We start from the raw sequence: 25238 nt of genomic DNA on the forward strand, positions 1-25238 counted from the left end.
GCGGCAGCCGCATTTTAGATGATGGCGAAAATGCTCGAGGGTCCGTTTACTTAGATTTAGGTGCACGTTAAAGACCCCAGGTGGTCGAAATCTCCGGTATACATTTCCGCCGCTTCCCTTCAGGTGCCGGTTAGGCCGCGCTCGCGCAGGATCTTAGGCTACGTTACAGTGTACTAGAAGGGTGCTCGGGAAGGGTGCTTTTCTAGTACTCTGTAGCTACGGTTACACTTGGTCTCGAGGCTGTCGGAAGCGGCAAAATCTTGCAAAAATCCCCCCGCCTAGGCGGCAAAACAGGCAGAAAAACAGGCGGCGAGCCAAATCGGTCTCGGGCCGATTTTTTTCGCCATGGCGAAGCGGAAACGCGGCGGAAAGTCGTTCTGCTTCACTGGAAGCTACACTAGCATGTAAACAACCGGTCGTAAAATTGAACATGGCACCAAAAGTGTAGGCTGTAAGGCTGATCGACGCGATCAAGAACCAGCCCTTACTCTACGACAAGAGTGGCACTAAAACGTACTGTCAGCCATACTCGCGATAGTATTCAACGTCGCGCGACCGGAGGTGCGGCAACGAAGCCTTGGCGTGACCCAACTTTTCGCGCTTTTGCAAAGCCAGGCGAACCCACCACCGCCGTTTCCGAGGTGTCCGCGTCTTACGTTTATTCACTGTCCATTTCTAGAAAACAAGTTGGTAGAAGTATAAAAGCCATTTCTTCTTCCACTTCCATGGCAGACAATAGTTAGGCAGATTCCTCGTTGGCGCTCCATAATTCTCCTCGCACGCGTACGGTATGTTGCAGAAGTCGCGGGGTGCTTTTCTCGTCGCGACGATAGATTGGGAGCGCAGGTCTCACGTAGGACGCGCAGGCTTTGGCGAGCCCCAACACAAGGGCCAGCCCGGGTTTTAGATGTGGTGTTCCCGTTGCCCCTTTGGTGTCCTGGAGGCGCCGACAATACGAAATGATGAAATGATATTACAACTTGTAAATAAAAGCTATTAAAGAAATATTATCACGCCTAGGCGCCAACCTGTGACTCAGAGCTACCGTGCCCGTGTGAGGAGAATTACGGAACGCCAACGAGGAATTTACCGAAGGTCGCAGATGACGGGCGAAGTTGCGTAAAATGATCACTTTTGATGACGGTACGTCATCAAAAGTGATCAATGAATGAACATACCGCTCGAAATAATGCGATAATGAGCGCCACCGCGCCGACAAACGTACGCAGACTAGATGGATGTGGACGAAAACGGCAGCGGCGGCCGCGGCGGTAGCAAAACAAATGTGAACAACTTGGACAGGCGCGGAAAAAATTTTCCGGCCGCTTTGGCCTTTCCGCCCGCTTGCCGCTTCCCAAGTGTGAACGTAGGCTTAGTCAGCGCGAGAAACGTCTCTTGTTTGCGATTGCGCCCCTACGGAAGGCTGGTAATTACTGTTGTGTTGTTGAATCTCAAGCCAGCAATTACGGAAGGCTGGCAGTTGCTGTTTTGTTGTGGAATCCCAAACCAGAAATGTACACACGAAGGGGTTGATGACAGCAATGAAATTCCACCGACTCGCAACAGAATGCACGAAACAGACAGCCGACAAGCATGGATTACTGCTGTGCGCAGTACAGCGTAAGTAAACCCTTGTTGCAGGCGCTGACAGTTCTCGTCGGAGTTCACGCGTCCTGAGAAATTGGTTATGTGCACTATGCACTGAACAAGACCGGAGTTCATTTTTGCATCACTAGTACACCAATCAGTCGAGATTCTGTGAGGTACAAGGCCGCTTCCTGTTTGCACTGGCGTAAGTGAAGCAGAAATGAGTTGCACGCACTACTTAAAATGCGTACACATGCCATATCTATGCTGTGCGGTGGAATATTCTGTACGATTCTGAATCTGTTGAAGTAAAGGCAAATGACGGCTGCACGCTCGCACACAGCAGAAGACACAGCGGCCCATGCACTTGCCGCAGGAAATGCAACCCTCTCGTATGAGGGAGCAGGGCGACGAAAGATTCGAAAAAAAGGCATTACGCGTTTTTGCGCGTATTTAAGTTTTCTAGCGCAAAGACGCAGCGAACAAGCTATTGCTATGGGAGTAGGTATAGCCTGGTCACACGTGCATTTTCACGCGTATAGCCGTCCTTGACTTGTGAAACGAACTTGGCCCCGACGAGGACGAGGCCATCTACGCTTAACGGAAATTAACAATTAATGATGTCTTCTCCGATCGCACGTACGGGTCGTCTCAATGATGCGTTTTCGAAGACTGGTCCATTCAGTGGCGCGATGAGAGACCGTTGCTCCAAACGGCCACTGTACCTGTCGTACTTACTGTATCTTATTGCGATAGCAATTATATGGTCACTTTAACCGGATTTCTGCCGTCGGCGTCGCCGTGAGGTTCCCTTTAGATAAAATCTTCGCCGCGCGCCGTTTGTCCGAGCGGAAGCGTGCGGGGACGCGCGCTATCACGGAGAGCGAACGCACTCATCTCCCACGCGCAAGCAAGAAAGCAGGAAGCCAGCGCCGGAGGGAGCTGGGGCGCACTTCTACTCTGCCAACAACCGCGCTCGTCACTCGTCCGCACCGTCTCTTATCTCCACACGGCTCTGACCTGTATGCGCCGTGCATTCGCCGCTCAGTGTCCGTTGAAGCGATAGACCGCACGTACCTTCGCCCGCTGTGGCGTATCCGCTTGCTGCCAGACGTTTGACGGTCGTTGTCTGCAGTCATTCAGTGTGATCTATTCATGTTTGTTTGTGCGCGCTCACACCACGCTTGTTCATTCAGTTAGTAATAGTCGGGCCACATTTTCCAACGCACGCTACACATGCAATGCTGCCCGGATCGGCAGTGCAGCGCTACAGGTGTGTCCCTTCGCACGCGCTGCCCACGGGAAGCGCTTTTTATCAACAGCATTGTTTCACACGCGCCTTCTCGTGGTCATCGAGTCTCTCTTCATGTCGGTCTACTTACGCCGCAGCACACCTGCTTACTTAATCAGCTCATGTTTACTACAATTCATATTGCTACCAAAGCCGCTCACCTTACTTCGTATGACATTGCTGTGTTGCTATCGCATTCATTGCTTCGCCCTTAGGGCTAAACTGTGACATTTTTTTTCTGATCTTACTTTACTTTTTACTTAATTTCTTCGCAAGCACACGCACACGCGAGGGGTGGGGGGGCTATGTTTTTGATATACATGTACAGAGTCTGCTTAAACTACCGATATTTATTATCGATCACGTCACGGAGAGAAAAGCAGAAGCTTGCCCCCCCCCCCCCCCCGGTCGGGCCGGTGAACCCCCCCCCCCGAAAAAAATTTCTGGCTACGCCCCTGCGAAGCGGGGTTATTGGCAATCAAACACGCCCTTTGCGGTTCCTTCTTGAATGCACTGCGAAGGTTACGGCGGAGCGGGGCGTGCCCACAACGCATAGTGACCGTTGGGTGCTAAGGTCGGCAGACAATCAGGTGGGGCCATGAAATGAGGAAGGCGCAAGCTGGAATCAGCTAGCAGTGGTTTCCTGCAGTGAACATAAAATCAGCTGACGATCATAGGCGGAAAGTTTTTCCGGGGGTGGGGGGCTGGGGCCTGACCCAGTGCATATATAGGGTGTCTCAGCGAACACTAACAAAAAATCTCTTAAGTTTTTAACTAATTACCTTAAGTTATTACCTTAAGTTATTAACTAATATTGCAATTTACAAATTGTAGCCGTGGAATTCGCAAGGCGGATCCACTTGGAACGAATTCTCGGGAGGAAATCAGTTTCGAGATATTAATTCCCCAAGTTTGCGGAGAAATGCATTAGTTAGTTTCGAAACTGGTGTCATCCTGACAATTAATTCCAAATGGATCCGCCTTGCGAACTCCACGGCTGCAATTTGTAAATTGCAATATGGGCCATCAGGTAATTAGTTAAAAACTTGGTGAACTTTAGTTAATTATTCGATTATGCATTTCATTTTTTGTGCAAGTAATGTCCGCCTCTTCGAGTAGAAAGGATGTTCCACATCCGCCCCTAGGTTTGTGAGTGGTGGCGCTGGCTAACACTCCCAGGGTTAGTTCTAGTTGTAAAACATAAATACCCCAGAAAGTGGATGGGAAAACGGCTCCGCGGTAGCTCAATGGTGAGAGCATCGCACGCGTAATGAGAAGACGTGGGTTCGTTCCCCACCTGCGGACACTTGTTTTTTTCATCCATTTTCATTTTCCATTAATTTATCTTTTCTTTAATTCAATTAGTAAGTACAAGTAACTGTCCATATGTTGTCCTTGGTGTCATTGTTGGCTTCTTATGATTGTGTGTGTGTGTGTGTGTGTATGTGTGTGTGTGTGTGTGTGTGTGTGTGTGTGTGTGTGTGTGTGTGGTGTGGTGTGGTGTGGTGTGGTGTGTGTGTGTGTGTGTGTGTGTGTGTGTGTGTGTGTGTGTGTGTGTGTGTGTGTGTGTGTGTGTTACCTTTCATAACAGTTACACTGGGATTGTTCACTGAAGTGACGAGCTTTATATGAGTACTTGTAAGACCTCAGAGTAGGAGACAATTCAGTTTTACAGCCCGAGTGCCCTCGCACCGCCAAGAGACTCGCGTCTCTTGGTTGAGTCATGCGACAAGCGAGTTCAATTAAACACGTTAGCGAGATGCATGTGTATTGTGCGTAATAAGTCGCACAAGTACACATCTATTAAAAAGCAATGTAACGCCTTGTAAAAGGTTTAGTACAAAAGATACAATCAAGAAATCTTTTTCTGACGAAAGGTCAGTTATTTAGAAAATAAGACGTAACATAGTACATTAAACGATATATAACAATTTCTGAACACAACTTAGGACTAGAATTATTAGCATAAGTACAATGTGATTCTATAACGTCATATCTTCATTACATGCAAAAGCATGCCTTATGCCACTGGTTTCGTTTATTTTCCGGAGGCAGAACAAAGGATTATAGAGTAAAAATTATCAGGTGCCCAAATAAATAAACATATTAACAAGCAAATAAATAAGACAACGATATCTCAAAAGCGCGAGAAGACTCGATAGCAAATATACGAACAACGCGGATTGTGTTATTGAGAGGCAAATGCAGCATATGACGAATAAAAATTAATAAGGAAAATGCACAGCATGGACTGGGGAGTTTTACAAATAGCGCAACCACGCGTCTTTTTTTTACCCAAATGACCCCAGTCTGCTTGTGCTGTTATGTACCCCATTTTCGTTCTTTTGTATATAACTTTTTCCGTTGTTTTCTAAGCCAGGTGGTTTGCTTTGACTTGTAAGTTGGTGCCTTTCTCTCGCCTATTAAAGACATCAGTTCGTTGTCTGATGCGATGATTTCCCCACCATTGAAAAAGTCTTCGTTCGGGAACTTGATCTGGAAATGAAGCCGTCGGCAATTGATTTTGCGGGAGAGTTCTTTGTGGGCGTGAAAAATTGCCAGATGGTTCAAACGGGCTTGTCCAGTTGTCGACCGCAAGTACATTTTCAGTCGCCGAAGGCAAGAAAAGGACCTCACGGATGTGGTCGACGAGACCGGTATGGCCAACGCAATTTCTTTAGCTTCGCCATTTCCGGCAAAACGTTTCGCAGGTGTTCGCCCTTGCCCCCCGTAAACATGTGCACGACTTCCCCAAATGTGTGCAATGATGCCTACCTTTGCTGGCTCAAAATGTCAACCGGCATATCTCTGTGCAAAATCAGGCGTCCTGGTTCAAGGTCGTCACCGTAGAACTTGGTTATATATGCTTCGTCTTCCTTCCCTATGGCAAGCTGCTCAACGTGGGACTTATGCTGCCACATATCATGTGGATACTTGTTGTTTAACGAAGACAGCACTGTGTCAAGTAGTGCATAGAACCTCCGGCGGTACATGTCACTCGCTGATGGAAACACGTGTGCTGAGGGACGTTCTTGATAGCGGCGTGGAGTCTTGATGATGATGATGATGATCCTTCACCATGGCTCGCACCCACTGAGGGGGATAGGCCAAGAATCGGGCGGCAGTAGGTAGCTAAAAAAAAATTCTTTTTGACAATGAGATACGCAAAGTAAAGAAGGCACAAACAAAAACAAAGAAAATTTTGTATACCTAGAGTATTGTGCCAACGAGCAGTCAGACTAACCGACAGGTGAAAAATATAGTTATTATCAAGGTCAGAAAAAATACAATGTTACTAACGAATTTGGAGAAACAAATTTCAGTGAAATGAATACTGATCTGATAGGTAGAATAGGGTTACTATAATTAACAGGGTAATCGTCTTGTTTCTGTTAAAAATTGAAAGACTGCGCAACAAACGTCTCTGTGACAATAGCCGAGGGAGGAGGCCCCAAATGATAATAATACTGGTGTACTTAATCTTAATCCAATTTTGCAGAGTGGAGCTTCGAGTAATTTCGTTCTCTGGTTTGAATAACGTCGGCATGATAAAAAGTAGTGGTCTATTGTTTCAATTTCCTTACAATTTTGGCACAGAGGGGACATCGTCAGACCAGCTCTGTGTAAATAGAAATTCAATTCCGGGATGCGACAGCGTAATTTGGAGAATGTAACTTCTAACTGCCGAGAAGGACACCACTGATTATTCCAGCCAAAACCGAGATGCTGAAAGTCTGTAGATGGGATCAGCGATAATTTGATTAAGTCATTTCGTAGGCTAAACGTTCTGAATCTCGATGCAGTGACGTAGGCTGTATCCGGTAAAATATGAAGCACAGGTCCATTTAAAGATGTTCTGGCTAATAAATCTGCCATTTCGTTATGTATAAACCGCAGTGTCCAGGAACCCAGAGTAAATTAATTTTTTGTAACGTTGTAGGGATTAAATTTTGAAACACATTTAAGATAGTTGAATTCGTTGCCGAGGAAAGCGACACACATACCGATCGAGAGTCTGTTACTACGACAGCTGATAATTGATTCGGGGGTAGTTTGCGCAGTGCTAAAACAATCGCCAATAATTCTGCTATGAAAATAGTCGTGTAATCCGGAAGGCGAATAGAAAAGGACCAACTAAGAGAAGGAGAAAAGATGCCTACGCCAGCCTTTTCGTTTAACATTGAAGCGTCCGTGGCTATTATATTGTTTGTTTCCTGGTGAGAGAGGTAATCTTGTAATTGGTCATTTAAATATTGGAATGGCATTAGTTTAGCATTCGAGGGGAAGATATCGTCAAATTCAATTTGGAGGATTTTCTTGGATTGACTTATTGGATGAATACATTGAATTTGTACATTCAGTGGTGTAAGCTGTGCCTGTACGAATACGATCTGAGGGGTGTGCAGTCGCCACCAATGAGTATTAAAAAACGTACTTGGTTCATTAATGAAAACATACATTGATCTTCTTTGGGGAGAATCGTAAAACTTTAGGTACGTTTGGACAGTAAGGATTTGGAATCTACTAATTAAACATGGTAGTCGCGCTTCCATATACAGAACGTTGTTTGCAACAAACTTAGGGAGTCCAAGGCACAAACGCAGAGCTTCCTTTTCTAATAGTACCAAAGGTTTAATTTTATAAGCTGGACACCCAGAAAATAAGACACATCCAAATTCCATGATTGGTCGGACATACATTTTATATATCATAATTAATGTGTTTCTTCGCAGCCCGTATCGTCGGTTACTGATTTTACGCAACCATCCTACAGCCCGAGTTGCCTTAAACGCGACGTTATCAATGTGGCTTTTCCAGTTTAGTGTTCCATCATATGTAATTCCCAGATATTTAAGAGAATCCACCTGAGGAATGAACTCTTGACGATACATCAGTGAAATGTGAACGGGAACATCTAAAGGAAAGAGAAGGAGTGCACTTTTACTAACGTTCAGAGACATATGTATGGTTTCAATCCAAGTTTCAAGCATAGATAAGTAATTTTGTAACATTTGATAAAGTGAATGTAGATCAGCATTCGATGCAAAAAAAGCGATGTCATCAGCATAAACGTACACATGAATGTCCTGGAGCAGCGGGATGGAGCTTAAAAATATATTAAATAAAACAGGAGATAATACTGATCCTTGTGGTACTCCCCTCTGTTGCTTATACCTAGACGATGAACATCCGTTTTGAAAACAGTAGAACTCTCTTTCCCTTAAAAATTCTGACAACCACGCCGTGATGTATTTCGGAAACCTGTAATTCTCTAATTGCTTTATCAGTATGCTATGTTCCACGGAATCATAAGCTTTTGCTAGATCCAGGGTCACTAATGCTGAATATTCTCTTCGGCGACGAGCAAGTTTTATGCGACTCTCTAAATCTACGTGCGCACACCAAATCGAGCACCCTGATCTAAAACCAATTTGACAGGGGCTAAGTATTAAGTTTTCAGAAATGTAGGTCGTAATTCGACAATTTAAAATTCGTTCAATTAGTTTAACTAAGTTTGATGTTAGGGAAATTGGTCTAATATTATCTAAATCATATCGACCTCCCTGTTTTTTAAGTATCGGAATTACCTTAGCAAGTTTCCATTCTGAAGGTACCCACGCATTTTTTAAAGAGTAATTTACCATATTCAAAATTTCTTCTGGGGACAATTCATACAGAATTTTTATCACGGCTGTGGTAACTCCATCTGGTCCTGGCGCTGAAGAAGGCAGATAGCGAACAACATCCGCCAGTTCTTGTGTTGTGACTTCCCTAAATTCCTCTAGTGGTAACGGTTTCACTATGTACGGTGGAATGATTGAAGTGAACCTATCTTTCAGTCCTTTTCCAATATTTTCTAATAATTCGGATAATTCACGTGGCGAAAGCACGGAAGAGTCAATATTTGCTGGAACTGGAATCATTTTTCGAGAGCGTAAAAACCTAAAAAGGGCTTTTTTGTTTTTTGATTTAGACAGATGATTGTATTTATTCATATCATACTCCTCTTTGGCTTTATCTATCGTACGCTTGAATGTTGCAGCAACAAATTGGTAATCACTCCAATTCTTTGGACATTGATTACAAAGAAGTTGCTTCCAGGCAGCTTTTCGTTTTCGGTGGGCCCTCGCGCAATCTGAATTCCACCACGGACTTAATGGTTTACCTGTGTTGCAGGTTAAATTAACTGTTGCATTCTTCGCGGAACGCTTTAAAACTGCACAGAGGCTCAGAGCCCTAATATCCTCTTGCATATCCGTACGTGAAAGCATCGTAGACTTCAAGTCTTTTTGAAGTTGTTATAGTTTATAAATGAGTTATTTTTCCTTCTAAGAGAAATCACAGGGAAATCAATTTGAAAAATAATTGGGAGGTGGTCGCTGTTCGTAGCACAGTCTATAGTATTCCACGATGATATAGCTAAAGATGAGCTGGAGAAAGTGAGATCTATAGCCGAATGAGACTGTCCGCGAAGAAACGTAATAACTTTTGAATTTAGACAAGATAGATTATTATCAAGAGTCCATTCCCACAGGCGTTTTCCTTCTGAATCAGTTTTAAAACCCCAAGATACATGGTGTGAATTAAAGTCACCAGCGAATACTATGTCTTTTCTGCAGGAAGCTAATACGGTGTCTAGAGAAAATGTATCCTGCACTCCTGCTGGGAAATATAAATTAACTAAGGTAAAAGGGGAGCAGTCTGGGAGTGAAATGTCTAATGCTAAAATTTCACATTCGGTAGACATTCTTTGAAACGATATCGTTGCTTTGTGACTAAATTTATTTGAAACCAAGAAAGCAACGCCACCACCTCTGGCAGGCCGATCCAAACGAAACATTCGATAATATTTTAGAGAATATTTTTGACCATTTGAAAGCCAGGTTTCTTGTAAGATAATGATGTCTGGAGAAAATTGAGAAGAAATATACGATAGATCTGTAGTAGCAGAAACAATTGAACGACAATTCCACTGCAAGATTTTTAGAGACCCTATGGTGAAGATAGAACGGTAGCGGAAACCGCCTGATCCAAAATAGTCTCTTTCAAAAAGTCCTTCTTGGAAAGGTTCACTTTTTCATATTTTTGAGTTTTTGACTTTGAAGAAATTTTGTGGGGAGGAGATCGTGTGCGTTTTAGACTTTTGTGTTCCATGTCTACATCCTGGTAGTCTTCATACTCTTCCGTTAGGGGTTCCGGTTCCGTCCGTTCTACTTGAGTAGAAGGTCCTGCGCAAGGGGAGTCAGCTGACGAGTTTGATGACAATGTTTGTTTTTGAGTTATGTTTAGTACATTTGCAACCTGGTATGCAGGAGATTGGGTAGAGGCTGCACCAATGACCTGCGCCATCTGGCTAGTCATCATTTGTGTCAAGGACTCAAAAAGAGTTGTTGCAAGTCGTTCCATTGCCTTTTCCATAGCTTTCTCTACTGCCTCTGCTATGGCCTTGGATAGAGAAACATCCATACTAGCGGTGTGACGAGCTGTTACGCCTGCGTAGCCCTGGGATCTTCCCTGAACTTCTGTAACTGCTTCCCTACGTGAGCAACGCCTGCGTTCCACCACTTCTAGTATTCTTAATTCTCGTTCCTTTGCAGAACAGTTTGAATAGTCTGCAGGGTGTGCTTCATTGCATAGGCAGCAGTTTTCTTCCTGCGACTTACATTCTGTGCTGTCGTGATTCTCTCCACATAGGCGGCATCGAGTAACCGATCTGCATCCTTTTATAGTGTGTCCGTAGCGCCAACATTTCAAGCACTGTAGTGGTCTTGGGGAAAGTGGCTCTACTCTGTATATCAGGGGCCATGCCTTGATTTCAGTTGGACGAACTGTTCCCGCGAACGTAACAATCACCGACTCAGTAGGTGACTTCCTGTTCTCAATAATTCGGCTACACCGGTATACGGATACAGCTCCAGCAACTGAAAATAAGTCTAGCACTTCTGAGGGGTCCAGGCTCGCGTCGACCCCACGAACTAAGCCTTTCGAGCATGCAAGGTGTGGTGGAATAAACGGGCTCACCGGATTCGATGCGAATTCAGAACAGTTTAGAAGGTCTCGAACGCACTCCTGATCCGATGAGCAGCAAAGAATACCACCGCGACCAAACTGGCGGACCTCGGTGATCTTTTGGAACTGGGAGGAGGCCTTTCGAAGCTCCACCTGAATCGCTTTCGGATTCTTCATCTGAATCGATCCCCCATTTGTAGGCACAAGAGCCACAGGGACACTTTTGTTGCCACTGCGTAAAAAAGAGTCTATTGGCCACTCTCGGGAAGGGATTGAGGCTAGCCAAGGGGAATGCCCTTGACCGGGGGAAGAAAGAGACATCAGGTTAGTCTGACTTTACACTCGCGACACAATAATCCTAAAGGTGAAGAAAAAAGATCAATAAATGAATCAAAAGAACAATCGAGACGTTAAAAGAGCAATAGATAACCGCCGCCCGATACTTGACCACACCCGAGACAGGACAGCAGACGAAGACAGCAGGCGAGCGGCGAGCAGCTCGGAGCTCGGTATCAACGGGCTGATGCCAAGTCTCACCTGACGTTCAGACTCGCTTTCCGAGTAGTCTTCTTTCGCCTAGCGGCTAGAACACACGGGTCCTCAACTTCTACTTTTCCTGCCTCTGCCATACATACGCGGGTCACGCGCTTTATTTTGGAGTTAATCTGCACCGAGTTCAAGCTTGGCCCATCCAAGATGGCTGGTCCCTTCGCGTGCGCTGTCTCCCCGCGCGCCAAGTGTTATGTTTCCGCTGGTGCTTATAGGGTGAAAAATACGCTTCCTTTTCAGCGTCAGACGGGTTCTGGCGAAGTACCGATAAGCGAGGTGCCCACTACTGGTTTTGTCCGCAGCCGCGGTAGAAGCGAGCGCGACGTCTGTTTTCTATTTCTCATTTATTGCGACAGCAATTGTATCGACACTCCAGGCAAATTTTTGCTGTCGTCGTCGCCGTGATATTCCGTAGAAAGTCCACAAGTCATGAGTGAGCGACCCATACACTACGGGTGCGAGAAAAAGCCTGTAACAGAGACGAAAAGGATGGCTAGTTGATGGACATTATCTTCCCACGCGCTCAATATTCGGGAGGTCACGTGATCAAATGCGCGCATGGGGAGGAGAGAACGCATCTTCTCATCTAGCTCTGCCGCAGCTGCAAATCACTGTGCGCGTTTGACGCTTACGCGGCCCGCGTGCCGTATCCAATTGTTGGTAATCATTGGGGGGTGCAATGATCAAGGGCGAGCAGGGATGGTTGCTAACTTCATGCGCGCTGTCTCCCTTCTTAGGCTGTTTTTCCGCGCCCCAAGTGTTGCAGATCGCATAGCCTAAGAGGTAATTGGAGATCGCTGACCAAGCCGTTTTGTAGTGGACATAAAATATGCAGATGATGATGATGATGAATCTCATTTTCGGAGTCACGGTGAATCGCATGGCTGTACGAACCGTTCGCCCCCACTGCCGGCGTTCACCATAATGCCAGCGTTGTTATAGCGACTGCTCGTGGTCATCCAGCGGGATGTTTACAAGTTTACATGGTCCGTGCATTGCACGATGTTTGTAATTTTAATTTTAACTAGTGCGTAAATGTTACTACAATTCATATAGGCGATATAACCTACGTACAGACTCGTGTGAGGGCCGCACTTTCTTGCCACAATTTTGACGAGGCCTAACCGGGCCATTTTATCTAATTATTCCAACTACGAGTATGAAATCTGCCGTAAACCTCCGCGATCGCCTCCTCTCGCCGTCTATAGTCGTGTACAACTTTAGAAGGCAGCAACATTTGCCCCTCCAAGGCGAATGCACACAACCATCCACCAATGGACGCGCACTCTAGATTGACGTCATGAGCCGGACGGCCGGTGACCCCGCCGACGGAGGACATGGCAGCCCGCGCTTCGAGCTGGGCCGAGTCGCGTCAGCGGGACTATTTCTTTAGTCGCGGTGGCAATCGGCTGCAGCGCTTCAGTGATCAGGGCGGGGCGCCTCTCCTGTCTTCGTAAGTTGTAACGGACTTCTTTTTTATAGTTGCGACGCGCGAGAGTACGCTGCGCGAGAAAATTCGCAGTGGAGTGCGACTGAAATCATCGGTGAACGCGATTGCTTCTCGGTTGGATTAAAAAAAAATTGGCTCTCAAGTTGCAGGTGCGGCTCTTACACGGATTTATACGGGAACAATCTCCCTTCGTGCAATTGTCTTATGCTTCGCAGTCACTAATACTGCTTCGCCTTTGCGGCGAAACTGAAGCCTCTTTTTTTTTTTTTTAATTCTGAGTCCTAGTAAAAGATCTGCTGCGCATGACTGTTGTTGCTTCTTATTATACTGCCAGAAGTCGGCAGACATACAGCTTAATTGCGGCGGTTAAAATGCCTTAAAATTTCTGATGACGTGTTAACGTTAAGCAAGAAACTAAAATCCTTGCCTTGATTAAAGATTCACAGCATAGCACGTCCTACGATGTCAAAAAGATTTTACCTTGAATCGCCTCAAAAGTTTTGGCTATATTTACTGTCTAACAGGTGGGGCCATGAAATTAGTAAATTTACAGGCGCAAGCTGGAATCAGCTAGCGCAAGACAGCGGTAATTGGAGATCGCAGGGAGAGGCCTTCGTCCTGCAGTGGACATAAATATAGACTGATGATGATGACGACGGTCTAATAGGGAGTCATTGTCCAATATAAATACAAAAGAGGGTGCAATCGAATATATTGCTGATGAATTTAAGTTTTTCGCGAGTGTTTTTAGACAGGATGATGGAAAACGGACGCATTTAACGCGCTACATCTTCCTGCTACTGGGGCAGTTCCCCTGTCATGAAGGAATTAAAGGGACACTAAAGAGAAACAGGAAGTTCAGCTGGAATAAAAGAGGGACCTTCAGGAATGCATGCAGTTTTTGTTGGGTGCAAAAATATGAGTTATTAGCGGAGAAATTCGTAAGCAAAGACCAAATATCTCTTTCTCAATTTCTCTCACCCCATATTTGGCGCTGAAGCAGTGTCGTCACAGATTTCATTGCTCTCGGCGAATCAGAATGCGCCATGATACGTCACCGCTTGCGTAAACGGCCGAGGCACTGGATGCATCATGGCTGCATGCATGGTCGCTGCGTTTGCGTTCGCCGAGATGGATATCGTTGCTGCAGCTGAACCTTGCAACGAAGAGCTCGCCAGGGAAGTAGGACTGCATTTCAGCGATATTCAGTGAAACGGAGCGCGGAAATGATCCTCCGTGTTCGAGCGGTAGGTGTTTCCGCGTGCGATGGCGGTGAGCCGCCGGCCGCGCCGGCGGAGAGCTTCGTTTTCGTCGACGGAAGGCGAAGCGTCCGGTCCGCCAGGCGACGATGTTCGCGACAGAGCAAGCGTAGAAAGTTGCGCACATAATCGGTATGGTTATTTCGTGGCTTTATTTAATTACATTCAGCACTCACCGAGCCGCCAGTTTGCTGCTGCTGGGGCACCGGAAGGGGGTTTGATGAAGGCCGCATTGAGGGAACAGCTGCTCGAGAAAGGACTGGCCTCTGGGGCACGCCAAGATACTTTTCGAGGGCAGGATTATACACATAATCCGAGGGCGAGAAATGCAGAGAGCACACCATCGGTTTCTCTGGCTCTTTTGCCGGCAGAGCACTGGGCGAACGCCGGGGAGCCGGGGCTCACCGCGCGACACCACATGAAAGGACACAATCGAGTAAACACTGCCGCTGCTCCTGAGCAAGCACCTTGGGCCATTTATACAGCCCTCAACACTACACACACGAGGCATTTTCTGGCTGTTTCCAGCGAAGTCAACGTTTTTTGAGCCACGCAACACGCAACCAAACACCGTAGAGCGGAACAGGCGCGCGCGACGATGCATTGACCAAAAACGAAACTACGAAACTATCACGACCGGATGTATCGCCATGCCATTTTTTCTTATTTATTTAATTTTGTGCTAAACTTGTACTTCCTCGCTTGAAACGGTTTAAAAAGTTGGCAAATGCTGTTTATGTACGTTTAAGGTGTATTTCATTTTGCTGTTTTATTAACAGCGATAAATCGCTCTCGACCAATCGCGACCGGCCTGCATTTGTAATCTCCGACGTCAGAACATGTAGTGCGGGAAATTCGAAGGGGCGTCAGCACCTATCCTTCAGTTTTTCGCTATTTTCTCGCCTATTAAACATCTGTTTACAGTAAGAATGGTATGGCTGTGATCGTGAAAGGATAATCTACCATTTAAGCTCAACTTCCGGTTTCTCTTTAGTGTCCCTTTAATATTATCCAAAATAACGCTGAATGGGTGGCTAAGCTTGTTGACGTCAAAAATCACTGTTCTCAAGCGAAATCGTCAATGAATGGAAGGAAGGGGTCTGCCATGCCAGTCTCGACACAGGGAACCATGGAACAACATGATAATGGCCAATGTCCACAAGAGACGTGCAAATAACATCTACGGGGAGCGGCAGGTCAACTCCAAGAACCTGTTAGATATATTAGAGTCCGAACAAGTGTTTTCATTTCGAAACAATATTCTTAGCGGTCTGTCGGCAGCCACGCGATTGTTAGAAAGTGTTGATGTACGGAATCACATAACCAGATCAAGTACTTATGCATCAATCACCACAGAAGGGAAAAATGCTGGAACATAAGGTGCGGTACCCCTATACATAGTGCAAGTGCAGTTATACCGCGGGCGTGATTGCCCAATGTTTAACGAGGCTGACCTTTCTCTGCTTGGGCAGTCCAGCGGGCCCGGGAGGCGGCGACGAGGCCCCTCATGGGAGACCTGAGCCCGGGTCATTAAACTTCGCCGGATTTGAATAAAGTTGTTTCCATCCATCCATTTCTCTGCTTAAAGGACTTTACTGCATAGGCTACATAAATGACGACAATCACCGCAGCAACATACTTGCGCGAAAGTGACAAAACGTGTTTTCAATCAATCATAAACGAAGAAATGCCGCCGTAAATAAACACAGCACGTAAGGGAACCAACTACTTGAAACACTTTGTCGACCGCGCACAAATGAAACAGTCATCCCCATTGTAAATGCCGAAACTCGCGATTTCTTGCCAACATTTGTTTCGCACTGTTTGCAAGGACGGCCTTTGTATTGTGTTACTGTATTGATGTTGATGTGCTAATGTGTTCTTGCTGTATTGTACGAGTGTATTTCATACAAAGATACCGCGATTCTTTTTCTGCCTTTTTCAGTATGCTAGCAAGGATAACTTTTCTACGGTAATGACGTGATGCTCCAAAGTGCAATTGCATAGATGTGCTCATTTGTTACTTTTGTTCACCGTTCCTATATTGGCCAATGCTATTTTCAAATAAATAATAGACAGCACGTATTGGTCACAGCCCGCGACAACGCAGAGCACCGTTCCCTAGCTCGGGTGCCGTACTACTTGAAACGCTGAATAAGACACCGCATCGGCCGTGTCCCGATGTGTCATGAAGCACGTCAGTTTTCCTCGAAAAACGCTGGATAAGACACCGCATCGGCCGTGTCCCGATGTGTCATGAAGCACGTCAGTTTCCCTCAGCGAAAGTCCTCAAGGGGCGCACTTGTCGGGTCACAACTTGTTTACTATAATGCATGTTGGCGAGTCGGTACTGGGCGATAGATAGCGCAATACCCGCACAACTCAAAAGAAGAGGCGCACACCCTAGGGTCCGATTAAACAGAATGTTGGCGCTTACGTGCTTGGCTAACGTATCTCCAGCATCCGATAACATGACAAGGGGCGCTCCAAGAAACATGGTTGCCAAGGCCATCTCCAAAACTTACTTGGTCGACCAGACACGCATCCACGACGACGACAGTCCTGTAGTACACGTGCATGGCAGCAACCAGCGCTGTGTGGGCGTCGGGTCCGGAAGTGCGGTGGCAACAGCCACACGCTATCGGCCGCCGCTATCGGCCAGGCGGCGCGCCATTGTCACCGCGCCGCGGAGGACACGTGGTCAGACAAAACACGGCCTCTTTTGGCAGCCTTATCGACCCCCCCGCGCGCAGTCACTTGACCCAACGGCGGTCGGGTGAGCAGCTCTTCTTGCAACGCGCCAAAAAGCGCACTGCACGAGAGGGGGATCACGTATGATGAAATATTCGCAGCGGGCCTCTACAAACCTCTCAGCGCAATGGGCCGTTTCCAGAACAAGTCGTCGTCATTAAGTTTCATCTCGGCACTCCATGGACCATCAAGGTGCCCGGTTAAAGAAAATGCACATCGGTAATGTGGTTTCACTTCATCATTTCAAACTATTTCGCTCCTATTCAATAAATGCAGAACCCCTTGCAAGGCTTCAAATAAATGAGATTGTTTATGCTACCCGCAATGCTGAACGATGGAGTGTCAGTCGTAGCCGTACGAATTTTGGAAAGCAGATGCTACGATATCGACTCGCTAGCTTGCTAAATATTCTTGAAAATAAGGGCATTGATATGAAAACGATACCGGTAAGAGTGACTATGTTCGATGAAAAGGGCAGTGCTCATTCTTTCTCCCGAAGGCTAACAGTTCTCTGGCGTTGTGTGCATGCGCTTCGTCGTGCCTTCTCTTTGAAAGCTGCATGCATTATATTTGCATAACAGTAACTGTTTATTTCCCAGCGGCTGCGGAGCACCTGACCAAGGCGGCGCGGCAGAGAGTGCTAAGAATCTCTGGGTCCGGACAGGCCGCCACTGGAAACTGAACCTGGCAACGTTCAACACGCGCACCCTATCGAGTGAGGCTAGCTTAGCAGGGCTATTTGAAGAATTATCAGGTATTACCTGGGATATTATAGGCCTTAGTGAGGTGAGAAGAACTGGTGAGGCTTATACAGTGCTCACTAACGGCCACGTCCTCTGCTACATAGGTCTTCCAGATAAGAGAGATTTCGCAATCAGTGCGAAACAAGGGTTGGCAAGAAAGCTGAATAGGAGGTATAGAATGAAGGTAGTATAAGCCTACGCCCCAACCTCCAGTCACGATGAATAAGAAATAGAACAGTTTTATGAAGATGTTGAATTAGCAATAAGAAAGGAAGAAACTCAATATACTGTAGTCATGGGCGACATTAAAGCAAAAGTGGGGAAAAAGCAGGCTGGTGAGCAAGCAATTGGCAACTACGTTATCGATTCTAGGAACACTAGAGGAGAGATGTTAGTAGAATTCGCAAAAATAAATAGGCTCCAAATAAGGAATACCTTCTTCAGGAAGTGAAGCAACAGGAAGTGGACCTGGAAAACTCCTAATGGAGAAACAAGTAATAGATTTCATACTCTCTGCTGATCCCAGCATAGTGCAGGATGAAGAAGTGTAAGGTAGGGTAAAGTGCCGTGACCATAGGTTAGTGAGGTCTAGGATTTCTCTCAATTTGAAGTGAGAAAGAATAAAATTAGCCAATAAACAGGCCAACCTAAACGCAGTAAGGGTAAAAGCAGACCAATTCAGGCTGCAAACAAATATGCAGCTTTAGAACAGGAAGATGAAGACAACATAGAGGTAATGAATGAAACCATAACTAGGCTGATCTCAGAAGCAACAACTGAAGTGGGAGGTAAGGCACCAAGGCAACCAGTAGGTAAGCTCTCCCAAGTAACAAAGGACCTAATAAAGAAACGGCAAAACATGAAAGTGTCAAACGCGAGATCAGATAGAATTTGCCGAACTGTCGAAACTGATCAACAAGAAGAAAGTAAAAGATATCCGAAATTATAACGTGGGAAAGATTGAGGAGGCCGTAAAATATGGACTCAGCATAAAATCAGTAAGAAGAAAGCTTGGCATAAAGCTTGGCATAGGACAAGGCAAGATGTATGCACTGAAAGATAAGCAGGGTAATATCATCAGCAATTTCGATGACATAGTAAAAGCAGCGGAACAATTCTATACTGACCTGTACAATATGCAGAGCAGCCAAGCTACTTTCATTTGAAGTACTCATGAAGAGGATACAGAGGCTCCTTCCATAATTAGCAATGAAGTTAGCAGAGCCTTGAAAGACATGACCAGGGGAAAAGCTGCTGGAGAAGATGGAATAACAGTCGATTTAATCAAAGATGGAGGAGATATCATGCTTGAAAGCTTGCAGCCCTTTATATGCAATGCCTCACGACTTCAAGTGCACCAGAAAGCTGGAAAAACGCCACCATTATACTCATCCATAAGAAGGGAGACGTTAAAAGAATTGAAGAATTATAGACCCGTCAGCTTGCTTTCAGTATTGTATAAAATATTCACCAAGATAATTTCCAATAGAATCAGGGCAACACTTGACTTCAGCCAACAAAGACAACAGGCTGGCTTCAGGAAGGGATATTCTACGGTGAATCACATCCATGTCATCAATCAGGTAATGGAGAAATCTGCGGAGTACAATCAACCTCTATATATGGCTTTCATAGATTATGAAAAAGCATTTGATTCAGTAGAGATACCAGCAGTCATAGAGGCATTGTGTAATCAAGGAGCACAGAAGGCATACGTGAGTATCTTAGCAAATATCTACAAGGATTGCACAGCAACCTTGATTCTCCACAAGAAAAGTAGAAAGTTACCTATCAAGAAAGGGGTCCAGGCAAGGAGACACAATCTCTCCAATGCTTAGAAGTATTCAACCTCTTCGACTGAGAAGGCTTAGGAGTGAGGATCAGTGGCAAATATCTCAGTAACCTTTGGTTTCCAGATGACATTGTCCTATTCAGCAACAATGGGGACGAATTACAGCAAATGATTGAGGACCTTAACCGAGAAAGTGTAAGAGTGGGGTTGAAGATTATATGCAGAAGACAAAGATAATGTTAAATAGCCTGGCAAGAGAACAAGAATTCAAGCTCGCCAGTCAGCCCCTACAGTCTGTTAAAGAGTATGTTTACCTAGGTGATTTACTCACAGGGGACCCTGATCATGAGAGAGAAATTTACAGAAGAATAAAATTGGGTTTGAGTGCATACGGCAGGCATTGCCAAATCCTGACTGGGAGCTTACCACTGTCGTTGAAAAGAAGTGTAGAATCATTGCATTCTACTGGTGCTGACAGCTCGAGAACAAGTTAAGGACCGCACAAAGAGTGATGGAACGAAAAATGTTAGGCCTAACGTTACGAGACAGAAAGAGAGCAGTGTGGATCAGAGAACAAATGGGAAGAGCCGATATTCTAGTTGACATTAAGCGGAAAAAATGGAGCTGGGCAGGCCATGTAATGCGTAGGATGGATAACCGGTGGACCATTAGAGTTACAGAATGGATACCAAGAGAAGGGAAGTGCAGTTGAGGACGGCAAAAAACTAGGTGAGGTGATGAAGTTAGGAAATTTGCGGGCGCAAGTTGGAATCAGTTAGCGCAAAGCATGGGTAATTGGAGATTGCAGGGAGAGGCCTTCGTCCTGCAGTGGACACACCGACCTACTCCGACCTTCTCGCCGCACCCCCGACAGCAAAACTAGACAGTGCAGCTTCTGGAGCTGCAATGACGACATTGGCACGAAATCCTCGCTTCACCTTACCCACGAACAAGAATCTTTTGGACGATCTCGTCGACAATGTTCCTGCGTGCGCATTGATTGACACCGAGGTGCATGTGTCCATTATGAGTGCTGCTCTTCGCCGTCGGCTCAAGAAAGTTCTGATGCCTGCCCCAAACCGAGCTCTACAAGTCGCCGACGAAGGGACTGTCGTTATTTTTGGCATGTGCTCTGCCATTGCTAAGAGACACACCGTCGTTCTCTTCACCGTCATCGAGCATTGCCCTCACGAACTCATTCTCGGTCTGGATTTCCTCGCCAGTCATTCTGCCCTCATTGACTGTTCGGCAGGCTCACTTCGCCTTGACTTGCCTCTTTTTGCCAACTCTGTGGACCCGCCTCCAAGCCATTTGAGATGCATGGATTTTATTCGCCTACCGGCTCACTCTGTGACACACGTCGACTGGTTTTCCTCACCAGCTGTACCTGACGGCAATTACGTGGTCTCACCAATCCCAGCTGTTATACTTACACATGGTGCTATCGTGCCGCACACTATGCTGACAATTACTGGCAACCACACCTGCCTTCCCCTTGTCAATTTCAAACTAACCGCGCAAGTCCTGCCTCAGGGGATCTCCTTGGCTATAATTAGCGCTCTGCAGGATGATGAGGTCGAGCCATTCACAGTCGAAGATTGTTACAGCTCAGCCCATACCGTGACATCATCCCACGGCAGTGACGTCGACATTGAGAAGATGGTTTCCTCTGACCTTACACCTGCTCAAGCTGAAGCCCTCTGCAGTGTTCTTAAAGCCTATTGCGACAATATAGGCTGATGATGACAACTTCTAGAGAACGATTAAAGCGAAATAAGATGGGAAAGTGCATCTAGCCAATGACATAGAAAGTTTATTGGAAGTTATTTGAATTTGAAATGATGCAAATGAATCGTTAAGTATGTCGTGATCATTAGGAGTCTTAATCGTACCGTACAGAATACAATCAGCACACATGCAGATTTTAACAGGAATGATACGTGGTAAATCCCTTATATAAATTGAAAGAAGTGGACTTAACTCTTTCGTTTCCGTGGGAAATTGTGCCACTTGTATGTTATTGTAATTATCTTTTTAATAAATATCACGATTACAGTGACATGCTATAAATTAATACAAAGCTAAATGAATGTATTTTCCAAGGATGTTACTTTTAAAAACAAATATTAGCATGTGAGAAGTAATATTTAGTAAAAAAACATTTATTGAAAATTGCATACAGCATTTCCAATGTGGTGCTCATAATATAAAAGGAGAAAAAAAGAAAAATAATCTGATATATAAAAAATGTTTGCAAGTCAATTGTATATAAAAGAAGAATGTTTAAATTATCTCGCTCATAAAGCATATGAGTAAAAATTTTTTTCTGACTAGTGGAAACTGCCTTGTTCCATCAGGTGCCACAATTATATTTTTTCCCTCTACAAGTTTTCCAAGCAATGGATAATACAATGATACCAGTAAGTATAGAAATAAATGAGCTGTTGAACCATGGGGAAATTATGCTAAATGGCAGCTCATAAAAAAATACCACCAAGCAGGTGACGATGGTCTTTTTGCGAGCCCCCATCGTCCAAACTAAAATTCAACGATCTGATATCATCCTCAGAGTCAATGCTGCTGGCAACAGCAGAATAATCACTTGCAGATGCGACAGAATCACCAGAAGGATGTCGTTGGTGGGAGGGTGAGGTGACCGGATCGTCTATCTTCATGCACTAATGAAGCAAACCGCACTCTTTGAGCCGCTGTTAAAAATAGCCACAGCTCAAAAAATGAAACATTAGCGCTTAGAAAATGCGCTAGGTGGCACAGCTAGTCCAGTATAGGAATGCCGGTATTTTTTTCATTTTTGGGTCATCGGTGACCCAAGTTCAATGGGTGTCGTAACAAAAGAGCTAAGATTGGAAAGATTTAAAGGGTACATATTAAGGCCAATTGGAGAGAAAAGAAGCAATCCATTTAAATGATGCATGGTTGTCGAGAATAATGGAGAGCTTTTGTAGCGTTAGCTACACTGGCCTAGCCAAGCCCGTTTCGCGCGGCACATCAAGAGCCGTGCTGCGCATGCGCAAGGATCAGTGATGTCACACGGCTTGCGCACCGGAGCCGGCACCTCTCGCGCACTCCGCCGCCGCCGGTCTGCGCATTCCAGAGGAGTGACGTCGTAGTCGTGGTAGACGCACTGGCGCCGGCGCGCGCTCGCTGTGCAGTCGCCGTCTGACACTGCGCTGGAGCCGCTGCACTTCTGACTGGCGTTTGCCAGTGTGGTATAGCCATGGAGAAGGAGAGCACAAATGCTGCTCAACAGCGCAGAAGAACGGAGAAGCTTGACTCATCGGATCCTGAAGTAGTTGCCTGGCAATTAGCGGTTGAGCGTAGGAGACAACCAGGAAAGCTAAGAATAATCAGCTGTACCTTTGCTAACGCTACATATATCCTGGCATAGCCGAGCTAAGCCACTGCAGCTTTTTTCAACAGTTAAGAGCATGTAACAGCGTCAAATGCTTTCGATAAATCTATAAATAGTGCATCAATTTGATCATGTACATTTAGAGCCTGGATGATATCAAGAGCGAGTTCACTAAGTTTGGTAATGGTGCTAAAACTGTGTCAAAAGCAATGTTGAGCATCATCATCAGCCTATTTTTATATCCACTGCAGGACAAAGGCTGCATCTCCCTGCGATCTCCAATTGCCCCCGTTTCGCGCTAGCTGACCCCCCTTGTGCCTGCAAATTTCCTAACTTCATCACCCCACCTAGTTTTCTGCGCTTCCCTTCTCTTGGTACCCATTTTGTAACTCTAATGGTCCACTGGTTATACATCCTACGCACATGGCCTGCCCAGCTCCATTTTTTTTCTCTTAATGTCCATTAGAATATCGGCCATCCCAGTTTGTTCTCTGATCCGCAATCCACACCGCTCTCTTCCCGTCTCTTAATGTTCGGCCTAACATTTTTCGTTCCATCGCTTTTTGTGCGGTCCTTAACTTGTTCTCGAGCTTGTTCTCAACTGACTGGGAGCTTACCCCTGTCGTTGACAAGAAAAGCGTACAATCATTGCATTCTACCGGTGCTAACATATGGGGCAGAAACTTGGAGGTTAACAAAGAAGCTTGAGAAGAAGTTGAGCATCAGATAACACATTATTTGTCTCCAAAAACTCAATGATATGTTTGTATATTATATGTTCCAGTATTTTACATGAATGAGATGTAACAGAAATGGGTCTATAATTCAATCAGGGCTGTTTGTTCCCGGCTTTGTACAGTGGAAGAACTTAAGCAGATTTGCAGGCTGGAAGGACAGCAGATGTTGAAAGAGATTTCTGGAAAATAATAGTTAAATACAGTAAACTCTCAGTTGTACGAACATCGGTTTTAACGAATATTTCGGAATTATGAATCTTTACAAGATCCCCAGTGGTTTTCCTATACATTCTATGCAAAAACCTTTCAGTTAAATGAATTTCTGAATAGCAAATATTTGTTAAACGAACTTGATCAGTGGACCCGGGCTCAATTTGGAATCAGTTCGACGAAGTTTTGCGTGCTGCAGTGCTGGCGTAGCCGATGCCCGCCAGCCACAAATCGCCCCTTCAGCAGCGGCGGCACAACATCGCTTGTGCTTACAGGACCACCAAGGAAAGCGACCGTTCGGGAGACAAAGACGAGCCACGTGGTGTGTCCGGTTTTTTTCTTTCTCATCGGTTTTGTTCGACCATTTCGTTTTGGATAACAACTGCTGAAACTGATAAATCAAATAACTGCATAAATCCGGCCTTTCCCGCCTGTACGGTGAGAGCGAGCGAGAGGAACAGTGCAACGAGGTGGTCGACCCAGGGATGTAGACAGCAAAACTTCATTTAAAGACTATATGCAGTGTGACAGTGGGCTCGTTACCTGTGCTGAACTATGAGATCTGGAAATTGTTTCCAGTGTGTATCGTGAAGTAGTGTGCGACGAGGAAGTTAAAATGGCAGCGGCAGATTCAAATTCTGCAACTCTAGGATGCCTTAGAAAGTTGCGAGACTTTGTGTCTAAGCAACAAGCTGTGCCAGAGGAACTGCACAAAAAACGCGACTCTCTGGACAGCTTTGTTACTTCTTGCACTTTACGAGCAGCAGTGCAAATGAAAATTATTTATATTTGTCTTTTTTTTTTTCAAAATGAGATAGGCAGCAACGCAACTATTACGTTCCATAATCCATAACACCATAGATCGCATTTCACACATTTGACTCGATGTCTGCTGTGTCCTATATGCTGTTCCACATTCTAGTGAATATTCAGTTTAGTTAACTTTCAGTTAACTGAACTATTTCCTTAGGTCCCTTGAAGGTGACTCAAGTGAGAGTTCACTGTAATGACAAGTCCATAATGAGCATCTAGTGAGGAATGCATTGTCTCTATTTTCAGGACTATCTTTCTTTTTGGAATCTAGATTTAAAATCTAATTTAACACAACCTGGTTTGAAACAACAATATCAATAATGAACTTTGTGTCTGTTTGGTAAAATGAGGAATTCTTAAGTTATGGGTAAAAAACAGATTTAAAGTAAGTATTAAATGAATTTGTACTACTAGGAGTATTGCTTGTAAAAATGCATTAGTAATACTAGGAGTATTGCTTGTAACTGTGCCATTTATTACAAAGGATTCAGTGGTAGATTCTTTAGGTCAAACAGCACTCCAGAACTTTCGAGCATTATTTTTTAACAAACCCGGAAATTTTACATGGAAATAAAGATCATGTGCTGCATTAGTTTTTCTTCAGAATTCCTCCTTAAAGGCAAGAAACTCAGCAGTACGAGCAGTACCACCAACACATCTAGCACGGCGCAAG

The 25238-nt window shown here is 45.3% G+C and overlaps 1 protein-coding gene across 6 annotated transcripts in view; it reads right to left on the reverse strand.

Annotated features, from left to right (window-relative positions):
* The window catches only part of LOC119431025 (TBC1 domain family member 25-like), a 330392-nt gene that overhangs the window by 300721 nt on the left and 4433 nt on the right, over positions 1-25238 (reverse strand). Inside the window, exon 1 of one of the 6 annotated variants that reach the window (XM_049657437.1) lies at positions 17342-17378. The exons of 3 other annotated variants lie outside the window; for them this stretch is intronic. Coding sequence is in view for 1 of the 3 variants with exons in the window: in XM_049657438.1 (XP_049513395.1) it covers positions 16672-16725 (54 nt within the window). In the remaining 2 variants the exon portion in view is untranslated. Of the gene's footprint in view, positions 1-16671; positions 17379-25238 lie in introns of those variants that run through there. 2 more of the 6 variants (XM_049657438.1, XM_049657443.1) reach the window with 2 other exon arrangements.

Source organism: Dermacentor silvarum, chromosome 10 (assembly GCF_013339745.2).
Source record: "Dermacentor silvarum isolate Dsil-2018 chromosome 10, BIME_Dsil_1.4, whole genome shotgun sequence".
Taxonomy (NCBI): domain Eukaryota; kingdom Metazoa; phylum Arthropoda; class Arachnida; order Ixodida; family Ixodidae; genus Dermacentor; species Dermacentor silvarum.